Here is an 11,709-nt window from a genome sequence, read left to right on the forward strand (position 1 = left end):
TTAATTCTAAAAGTTACCAGCCATTTAATAGACATAGGTATAATAATAAATGCTATTCTTCTTCCAAGAGACGTTTACTCTGAAATGCAGTCATAGCCGTGATTATTATAGTTCATGTTCAACTCCTGCGATAAATTATTAATTATGAGTCTTGGAGTAACGTCAACCAGAAAAGCATTTTCTCTCATTGTAGTGCTTCAATGAGATTGGATTTTACTGTACCAAGGTCCTTTGCAGTTGATTTCAAATCATTAACCCTATAAGAGTGACGGTACTGAGGACAGCAGCTGAAGACAACATTTTTGTATATAAGATCTTTCAACTGCCGGATACATAATTTGCATTGAGCTGCAAAAATTAGTCATTTCAAAATTTATAAAGTGAAATCAGAAACTGAACTGGACTATTCATACAAATACTATGGCTGCAAGAGCAGGTAAGAGACTAGAAATCTTGCAATGAGTAACTCACCTCCTGACTCCTCGGAGTCTTCGCTCCATCTACAAGGCTCAAGTCATGAGTGTGATGGAATATTCCCCACTTACCTGGATAAGTGCAACTCCCATAGCTTGACACCATCCAGGACAAAGCAGTCTGCTGACTGGTTCCCCATCCACAAACATTCAGCCACTCCACAACCTTGCTCAGTAGCAGCAGTGTGCACCATATACAAAATTTGTTGCATGAATTCACCAAGACTCCTTAGAAGCAGCTTTCAAACTCACAAGGACTACCATCTAAAAGGACAACAGCAGCAGATATGTGGGAATACTACCACATGCAAGTTCTCCTCATTCACCATAAATCATTCACCATTTTGAATGGAAATGGAAATATATCACCATTCCTTCAGGGTTGCTGGATCAAATATTGGAACTCCTTCCTCACTGGCATTGAAGGTGTACCAACTGGAAATGGACTGTAACAGTTCAAGAAGGCAGCTCACCACCACCTTCTCAAGGACAATTAGGGATGGGCAATAAATGCTGGCCCAGCTAGCAATGCCCACATCCCATGAGTGATTTAAACTAAAAAAAAAGGTAAATGCAAAATATTGTGCCAGTCATAGCTCTCATTCTGTACTTTTAACTGTAAACTCTGGTTGAAACTTCCATTGTATTCAGTGCCCCCAATAACAATAATCATATTGACCATCATACAAGTGGACCATACAGATCAGGATGATTCCATCTTCTGTAAATAGTTTTTTTTAAAAATTGATTTAGTTGGATCAGCACTTCAGTTCGTACATTGGTACATCTGCATACGTAAGATCGTGATGCATGAGAAACACAGTTAGATATCATAATCCTTGACATTATCCAGTGACCCCTGCTGGAACGTATCGTATGAATTTGGGTATGGACGGGATCAATTTTGTCTGTAATGCCCTCAAAGACCTCAAGATCTAGACTCATATAACTAGAAATGGTTGAAGTGTGCAAGGTCTGCTGGCTTCCACAACTGATCATAAATTGATACTTTCAGAAAAAGGAAGTGTACTTGAGGGTAGTGCACTGTGCAACAGTAAAAGCTGTCCAATTGCAATGAGAGCATGGCACTGGCTATTTTTAGGTGGATTTACCAAATAAAAAGTCTTCAAGTAGAAAACAGTATCAAAACTCATGAGACATCGTATCTTGAATTAAAGCTGTTGCAATATGTTTGTAAGATAGTTTGATTCTACTTTATTGACATGTGGCAACTACAAGTCAGGATATACCAAACAACTACACTGTTACAAAACAAAATAAAATCAAGGTGCACAATTTTTCTACAGCAAATGATAAACAGTAAAGCATAAATGTTAGAAGGTCAACAGATTCTTCACTAACAAGGGAGTCAAAGGGTACTTGGAATTTGATTGAACCACAGTCAGATCTTTCATGATCTAAAAGAATAGTGGAGCATGCACAGGGACCCAAATGGTCTACTCCTGTTCTATCTTGTACGTTTTTATATATAGTTTCAAATAAAGATTATGGTAAACTGTAAAAAGGTAGCCTAGTATGTAATACAAAAATCTAGGAAAATACTGAAAATAACATTTCCCTCCAAAAACTAACCTTAGGACACCCTTGCGTTTGCTACATAACACCATATTCTTTGTTTTATTTCCATCAAAGCACTGCTCCCAGTTTATTTGCTTCTATCAGTATAGCTTCTCCAGACAGGATTAGTGAAATGAGAAATAACCTGCATATTTCTGCTTCATCACAAATACTGTCACAATGAGCTCAAACTGCACATAGGTGTGTAAATAAATCCAACCTCAAACAACAATTTGCTTGAATAATGGAACTGGTGTGGCGTAAACTCAAACAGCAGAAACAAAACAGCAATAAACTCAATACAAATGCTGCAACAATCCTGGACAGTGCTCAGGAGCAGTAATCTTGCTGTTTCCTTTTCTTCCATTAACTTGATGGAAACAATCTCCTACAGACACTTAACAAGGAACACCCTTTCGGTCTAAATTGCACAAAACTACACAGAATGTTATACTTTCTCATTGAGCCTTTAGAAATTGAGTTTTTTTTTTAAGTAATTGAGTTTTAACTCCTCTTCATGTTGGTAGAGGTCCTTATTAGTTAATGGTTGATAGGATTAAATGAAAAGTTCAATAATGTTGCTTGAATGGGAAATACACACTGCCATGGATGGGTTTGACTGTATGGTCTGTTTTGATGCAGTGAATTCTCTTTAATATCATTTCTGTGATGAATTTGCACGCAATTACGTAGTAATAATTTTAACCATCACATTGATGTTGCAATTAATTCAAAAAAGACAAATTACAATGAAGTAAAACAGCTGGAAATTAATGAACTTAAACCAGACAACTAGTTTGGCAATGTTCTGAAACAGGATAATTTTGCACTAATAGCACACTGAAAAGCTGAATTTTTCATACATTGCACAGCAACTGTGCAGAAATATTAATATTTTTGACTAGTAATGCACAATATATGTCATGCATAGGAAATAAGCAGATCAACAATAGTAGTTTAATGAAAAATAAACATTTGAGTGGCATAAACTAATGGAACTCCTAAGCCACAGGATATCCAATGATCATGGTCCTGATATTAGGAGAAGTAGCACACTGATTTCTAGACTTCATATCCAATCAGAATTGACTCGAGGATTGATGAGGAGGTTGGATCAGTGAAATGGAATCGGACATGAATAAGCTTACTGTTATGATCCAGAATGGTGTTATTATTGGACAAGTCAGATTTCAGACTAAAATCCGACTTGATAGATCATATTTTGTTTTATTTTAGTTTTAATGAGGTGGTATTTTACTGAAACATAATCATGCAATGCTGCAGATTCGATTTTAACTATCAAACAAAAGTTCATTCAACAAAAAAAGTAGAAAATAAAGACTATTCACAACACAAACTTAAAGAATTTAAAATACATGGTAACATATACTTGCATTAATCTCCAAAAACATTTACTTTACAGATCTAAAAATATTACCTTTATGGTACCCAAAAACACTCCTCATACAACACTCACAGCAGAAACCAAAGTCTCTTTCTAACACCTTGAGTGACTTAATTTAATTGGAAAATCTGGTAGCCTTTTTCCAGAGCTGACATATACCTGAGTATAAATCTTCTCAGTGTCAAATAAACTCTTAAAAGTTTAATCAATCACATCTATCACTAAACTCCTTATTCAAAGGCCATCTTTACCCCTTCTCAAGCGTTCTGTTTTATACATCCATCTTCACCCAGGGACTTCAGCAGAACTGCCCCATATTTTGAAAGACAATAACACTTTTTCAAGCTGTGGATGTTTCCCTTAAGCTTAAAGAAAAGCATCCTGACCTTCTAAACTGGAGCTGGTTTATCTTTGATCATAAAATCTCCCAATAGAAATAAAAATCCATTAGTTCTGAAGCTAACTCCTTCAAGCATTTTTAAACAAATCACCATGGCTACAGAGATATCTGCAAGTTAACCATTAAACTGTTCAGATGCACTAAAAATCCCATATGTGTTACAAATTCAAAATTTAAAAGTCCACACATAAAATAAATGATATTAAAATATGTAAAGTTTTTTTAAGAAGTCACACCCTATATTACAATATGAGCAAATAGGATGAAGTTAACATGATAGAAAAAAGCAATTTTGGGAAAGGAAAGGTCCTGACAGAGTGCCTGTACATGCAAAACAGTAAAGCTGATAGGGATGGGAGCTGCGGAAAGCGGTGGGGTGGGTGAATGGGGTAAGATTTACGAGGAGCAGAAGAGCAAAGGGAGGAATACTCTCAGGAACTCCAACTGAAGTTGGACTGGCATCAAACTAACCACGAGATAATTGAAGAATAACAGTGACTAAAAGGATACAAGGTGTAAACGGTAGATGCAATGCAATGAGATCTCTTTTGTTCCCTGCATATAAGATACTTATGTTAGGTTTATGAGTTTGTTAATCATGGAGAAAAAGCCAAGAAAGAAAAGAGAATGAAGATGCGATTGATGACAATTAAGATAAAGAGAATCACAAAAAGAAAACTTAAAACAAGAACAAGGGAAATTTTCAAAAGCCACCTGCAAGTCAGCAAAGCTAATGAAGCAGCGTAGGAAGGGAAGAATGTAACACTGTAGCATTTGGTTCCGATGACAAATCAAATTTAAAGATGCATATTTATTCAGCACTTTTACAACCACCAGACATATCAAAGAGCTTTAGAGGCAATGGAATAGTTTTAAAAATAGTTTTAAAAGCGTAATCTACAGCTATAACACAGGAAACAAAGCTAACACAGCTAAACACAGCTAATTTGGACTCAGCAAAGTAAATGTGATAATGACCAGATGATCTGTTTTTGTGATGTTGATTGAAGGATACATTTTGACCAGGATATCAGGGATAACTCCCTAGTTCTTTTTTTCAGATTAATACCATGGGATATTTTATATTCAATCTAATGGGCAGATGAGCATCACTTCCAAAAGATGGCACCTCCAGTCGTCAAGATGGTACCTCTAACAGTGCAATGCTAAGTACTGCACGAGACGGTTAACCTGATTTTTGTGCTCAAAACCTGAAGCAGGACTTGAAACCCGGAGGTTGTCATTCAGAAGTGAGCGTGTTCCAACCCAGCCGCAGCTGACACACAAAATAGTTAAGGGCGGTAAGCAAACAGTGTGGACATGCAATATAAATTATGCAAATTAATAGCAAGTGGCATGCGGTGTATTAATGTGTTCTCACCCAACCTCAAAAGTTAGCGAATGTTATAATCTGCTTCAGCCTGGCCCTTATACTGCATGGCACAGTCACAATCCTCCAACTGTGACAACCTTTTAAAATGTTGTAAATTCTTAAACAGTGCTACAGTCTTAAACTGGCTGCGCTACTTTCCTTTAATTGCAAGACAAATGGGAGCAAAATCAGCAAACTGATGAAATTTGGTATTTTGGTCGGAAGTGTGCGACTGCCTGAAATATATGAACCGGTCCACATCAGTCTTAGTTTTACACTTTCGGCGGCAGGTCTTAAGGCACTGTAGAGAAAACGTACGAATTCCAGACCGATTTAGAAAACACGGCTTAACAGAAGTACCCCTAACGTTCTTGGTTACCATTTAGAAACTGAATTGCCAGTAAGATACCAGTATTACATGCACTTGTCTGTCTGAAAATGCAGAACCAGCAGTACGGTTCACTGCCAGTTAACACTACTTTCAAGCTGGCATCTCCAGTACACGGTACAGTAATATTTCACAGGATGGCATCACTGTGCGTGCGAAGTGGAAAATTAAGAAAATCCCCAAAGTCTTCTTTACGAAACAAGAAATGAATGTCAGCAAAAATAAGTTAGAACTAATAATTCTGCGCTATATATGATTGCCAAAGACAGCGAGAAAGGCGGTGAGGCTAAATAAATGCAGCAATCCAGCATCTGAGCAGAGTCCTCATGTGCTGTTACGGAGGGAACACAGGGAATCGGGCGTGCCGTTGGGTTTCTGGCCTCTGCTTACCAGAAGGTGTGTGTCAGCGACTGGACGGGAAAGCTGCCCAGACATTGATGCCCATCTAGTTAAACAGAAAGGTCGTGCAGCGGTGCTTTCGGGAAGCAGCGGCGCACGGAGCGGAGAGCCCTGCACCGTCACTGCAGCACAGCGCCCACGGCGCTACGTGACCGCCTCTCGGAAAGGGGAAGCTTCACCTCGGTCACAAGCCCACCCCGCAGTGCTACTCTAGGCGCGAATGGACCCCAATGATAAAAAGCAATATTGCGCCAGTTTGAGCGTGATTGTGTAGGTGAACATACAAATCTTGCGCCAAGAGGCGGACCGGTTAAATTCTAAGCCGTGCTGCCAACTCCATCCCGTGACTTTATCGCAACACATTGAGGGAGAGGGGGAAGCAGCTGCGGTACACGTTTTCCCGTGTCCTTCCCTTTGGACAATATTGCTGTCTCTAAATTACAACAATTTAAAAACAAAATTCTTCCAGTTCTGGGAGGAAACATCTTTCTAGGTCCCTGGTTGCGGTCGAAAAGCGATCCCGTTTGTTTGTATTGAAGGGCACTCGGCAGCAGCGAGCTGGTCATATCCAAACTCCGTGTCCGCCTCACTCTCTCTCCTCACTGAGCCGGCCTTCTCCGGTGAGATTTCGTGAGAGAAATCTGTCGGAAGTTTTCGATTTTGGTCTTGAGGCGGAGGACGGGTTTTCCAGGTGCTTCCTGGGCTGAGCTGCCTCGTTTGTAGGAGCTGTATCTGTTTCCCCAGCTACCTTAGAGAGTTACAGTGAGCTGAGAGCCGGGAGACGAGCACTGAAGAGATTATTTCAGTGAACAGATTCAGTAAAAGTCAGCTCGGATCACAGCTAGACAAAAACGGGGCTCATAATAGCTAGGAGAGGGATGGATTTGTTTGACAATTCCACAGTCCATAGCTTGTGGCTGACTTTCCATTGTCGATTCTTTCTGGGGAAAAAAATGTTACTTTATTCGTGAGAAACGCCGCCGTTCCAAGGACTAATAAACACAAAACACACATTGATCTCACTTTATTCTTTTTATTATTGATTGACCCTCGCTCAAGCACCTCACACACTTTAGATGCCGTATTCAGTTCAAACCAGATCCAATCCACTGCAAGGACTGCAATGGATTGTTATGGATTAACCAATGTGACCCTCAAAAACAAAAGGTGACTTCTTTTTGCAGGAATGGTGTGACCCATAGGCTGCTCGCGGAGTTCAATTTCGGGCAACTTGCTGCTCAGGATTACGGAGATTCTCCAAAAAAGCAACGACAGGTTAACCTAGCGCGACTACAAAGTTCAGCTTTTTAGAGAAACCAGCCCTTTTTTTTAAAAAAAGAAATGCTTGCACGAAACAATTTTTTAAAAAAAAAAGTGTATCTAACCCAGCGGGGCAACACGGGAATCTTACCGAAAATCGCTGTACGGGTGGATAATCCAATAGCCAGCAGTTTTGACCCGCTGCTGTTCTTTCTCCACCCCCTTCTGGCTGCCGAACATCCGCAGGGAGAACTTGTTCACCCCGGGCTGGAGCAGGGCGGTGAAGTGACTCTGCATGGTGCTGTACCGCGGGAATTCCTCGCCTTCCTGGCCGAGCATCGCGTCGTCCCCCGCTCCTGCCGCTTCCACCTTAAAACCCACCGAGTTGTGCTCTTTGCCGCTCTGCTGCTGGCGACTCCGGCTCGCTTCGTCCTCCGCCTCCGCTCTCAGTCTGGGCGGCCCTGCGCTGCCGTCCGCTCTCTGCTCCTTGCTGGGAGTGTCCATGGCAGGAGGTGAGTGCACGCTGCCCGGCGCCCTGTGATCCCCGTTGGTCTTGTCACATTCGGTGATGTCCTTGCTCGGCCCGGCTTCCCCGCCGCTGCTGCAGCTGCGAGGCTCTGGGAGTTTGTTGTTGTTGTGGTTGCATCGGGTTTGTGCTGCTCCCCCTCCTGGCAGCACGTTCATCCTGATGCTCTGATTCTTCCCCCTGTCATCTTCCCCATCCTGCTGCGGGAAGGACTTCTTGCGGGGGGGGGAGGTGTGTGTGTGTGGGGCTCCTACCTCTCCCGCTGTCCTTTCCCACTCCTGTGGCACCAGCCGCCCATCAATCCGAAAACAAAGAGAGAGAGAGAGAGAGAGAAACCCTGTCAGCCTGATACTGGGACCGCTCCAACCTCCCAGAACGTGACTCTGCTACTCGCCATGCAGTCAGCGTGACTTTGAGCCGGCACCTTCCCGCTGGACTTCTCTCTCGGCCATTTAGCCTGACCGCTTTGGAATGTATCTACATTTAAATCACATCGAGCCAAACGAAATTAAAGTATTTCAGCCTTTTGTTTTAAAGAAAAGCACACATCACTTTGAAAGGGAGCTTCAAAACGATCAAGCAAAATAAATATTGGATCAATAAGAGGACCATTAGGGACAGTTCTAACAAGAAAAAGGCTATCGACCTGTTTTCCTTCTTTTTCGCCGCCGTTACTGTCTACCTTGCATTTTCTGTTTTTAATGACTGTAGGAGCAGGTATGTTCTAGATATATTCTAGAGTGAATTGCTGGACCACCTGAACCTGCTCCACCATGTCTTTTGATCATGGGGCTAAGCTGTGCCTAAAGCAACATTTTCTCATCTGTTTGCATAATCCTTTGATATCCATACTCAGTGAACACCTTAAATAACCGTGAAGAAGAAAATAACATTTATTAAGAATGTAATATTTAAACCTCAAAGTTTAAGATGGAAATAAAAGAACAGTAATTTTCCACCGGTTGGAAAATGTGTCTAAATGTGATAGAGAGGCAAGAGAACCGGAGTGTATAGATTGACAGATCCCATAAAGAAGCAATGCAAGTCAATGAGACCGCATGAAGCAAACAAAATAACGGAGTTCACTTTGGCACGTGGAGAAACTGACACAAAATGGGAATAGCTATTTCCCCTCAAAACCTGCTCGCTGGTAAATTATTAAAATGCATTTTCTAAAGGAGATTAGGAGTAGATCAAAATGTCAGTGTTTGAAAATGAGTCTCACTGAACCGAAGGGTCTGTTTCCGTGCCATATGACTCATATCAACCTTCTCGGGCAGGTTGCAAATGCTGACCTAGCCAGCAATACTAACATGCTGAGAAGGAATCGAACAAGTAAAGGCTAATGAGATAGTAGGAACTGCAGATGCTGGAGAATCTGAGATAACAAGGTGTAGAGCCTTCTGGCTCCTATGATGCTGCTTGGCCTGCTGTGTTCATCCAGCTCTACACCTTGTTATCTAAGTAAAGGCTAATATGCGTTTGAATTTTACCGAAAAGGCCAGTGTCTAAAGGACATTAGTGAATCAGATTTTTTTCATAATAATTAATGATGGTTCCATGGCCATTACTATCAAAATTGGTTTTCAATTCCAGATTTATTAATAACAACTTAAATTCCAACTGGGATAAGATTTGAACCAACCCAGGAACACAAACGTGGGGCCTTTAGGTTCCTGTACCAGTGTCCACCATTTCCCTCCCAATATATTTCTGTAATCTCCTTGTAAGCCTTCTCTGCATCATCTTCAGTGTCTTCAAATCCTTTTTTATGGAATGGCAATTAGAATTTCATGGTGTATTCCAGCTTTACTCAAAACGTTCATTACAGGTTTAGCATGGCTTCACTACTTTTCAATTCTGTCCTTCTGGAAATAAAACCTAGGGCATTTTTTTGGCCTTGAAATCATGTAGTGTGATTGGTGTATTGCAACTCTGGGACTCCTTGATTCCAATTCAACAACTAGACTTGGCAGGTTCCAAGTAAATGTCACCAAAATGTATTACCTTACATTCATCCGTGCTAAACATCACTTGCTAAATATTTGCCTATTCTGCAAGTTATTATTGTCTTCCTGTGATTTGTTGCAGTGCTCCTCAATATTTATCAATACCTATTGCCACAAACCTTTCCCCAACTTGGAGTCAAGCACAACTGTAGAAATTACATTAGTAAATCTGAAGTACAAGTTATTAATGTAACTTGTGAACAGCAATGGTCCCAGCAGTGATCCTTCCCAACTTCTGCCACTCTGGATAATTAACCGTTTGTCCACCTTCTGTCTTGATTCCAAATAACAATCCCCTCAGCCACATATCTCCTGACTCCAAATTCTCTGGCCACTTCTTCACAACTGCTTCCATCTTGGTTATTTATATTCCAACAGTTTTACACCAAGGCTTCTGGTTTACTTTCTGTTTTTCTCAACTGAAGCATTTGACCATAATTCTACTCAGACACATTCCCCTCCCTTTCAAAGTAGCAAAATATAGATTGTACTGCAGCCCTGTATTCATCCAAAAGTGCACCATTTCATATTCATCTACAATAGTCTCACATGCAGACATATTTGCCTATTTCAGTTATTCTCTGTCTTTCTGAGTTCTGTTATTCTCCTGCTAGCTCTTTAAGGTGTTGCCAAGATTGATATCATCCACACATTCAAGGGTAGTGTTCAGTTTGGGGTGCTGAATCTCTGCAAAGATGTAGTATTTTGACGTTGGAAGGCAATTACTGCAGATTCACAGAAACATAACAGAGTTAAATTATAATGGCAAGATTCCTTAATTCCCTTCAATTCAAAATTATGTGAAGCTATTGACGGAAATACGTAAATCAATAAAGGGATTTAATTGGGTAGATGCTGAGAAACTTTTGTGTGGTCACTGATGTGCAGAACAAGAGGATCTGAAATAAAACTTCAATCTAGCCCTTTTAGGAGTGAAGTCAAGAAGCATGTTTTCAGCAAAGTAATGGAATTTCATGGAATTTAGAATCTGGAATTTTGTCCCTTCCCTCCCAAGAGGCTGTGGATACTGTATCAGACAAACTCCCAGGTCCAGATGGGATGTATTCTACAGGTTTTTTTTTTTTATTATTCAACCATGCGACGTGGGCATCACTGATTAGGTCAGAATTTATTGCCCCACTCCTGATTGCCCATGAGAAAGTGGCATTGAGCTGTCTTCTTGAACAGTTGTAGTTCATTTAGTAAGGTAAACCCATAATACTGTTGCATAAGGAATTCAAGGATTGAGACCCAGCAACAGTGAAAGAATGCCCAATATTCTTCCAAGTCAGGATGGGTGTGTGACTTGGAGGGAATGTATATGTGTTGCTGTTTCCAAATATACACTGCTCTTTGTAGTAGATGTTATATGCTTTGTAGGTGTTGTTAAAGGAGTCTTCATGAGTTGTTGAAGTGCATCATGCAGGTTTTTTTTATTCACTCACAAAGCCAACATTTATTGCCCATTTCTAATTACCCAGAGGGCAGGTAGGAGAGTAGTACTCATCAGTCTGGAGACACATGTTGGCTAGATCAGGTGAAGATGGTACATTTCTTTCCCTAAAGGCTATTAGTGAATCAGGTGTGTTTTTTTTTAAAATGGTTACATAATGACTGTCGGCTAGTTTTTAGATTGCAGATTTTTTTCATTATTGAATTCAAGTTTCACCATCTACCACCTCAACTCTGCTCTCTATCTGTTCCCCATAAAACTTAAACAAACAGTTTTAATTGTTTTCTGGGGAAGAGAATTCCACAGACTGATGACCTCTGAGAGAAAAATAAAATCTCCTTATCTCCATATTAAAAGTAAGAACTTTTATTCATAACCTGTGCCCCTTAGTTCTAGTCTCTCCTATAAGTGGAAGCAGCCTCTGAGAATCTACCCTGTCAAGTTCC

General features: G+C 40.6%; 1 protein-coding gene across 1 annotated transcript in view; it reads right to left on the reverse strand.

Annotated features, from left to right (window-relative positions):
• Positions 1 to 8,082, reverse strand: part of LOC109927560 (potassium/sodium hyperpolarization-activated cyclic nucleotide-gated channel 1-like) — a 269,691-nt gene extending 261,609 nt beyond the window's left edge. The window contains exon 1 of the mRNA XM_048599979.1: positions 7,427 to 8,082. Within this exon, the coding sequence (XP_048455936.1) occupies positions 7,427 to 7,959 (533 nt within the window). The 5' untranslated portion in view covers positions 7,960 to 8,082. The remainder of the gene's footprint in view (positions 1 to 7,426) is intronic.
• Between the last annotated feature and the right edge of the window lie 3,627 nt (positions 8,083 to 11,709).

Source organism: Rhincodon typus, chromosome 1 (genome assembly GCF_021869965.1).
Source record: "Rhincodon typus isolate 14 chromosome 1, sRhiTyp1.1, whole genome shotgun sequence".
In the NCBI taxonomy this organism is placed as follows: domain Eukaryota; kingdom Metazoa; phylum Chordata; class Chondrichthyes; order Orectolobiformes; family Rhincodontidae; genus Rhincodon; species Rhincodon typus.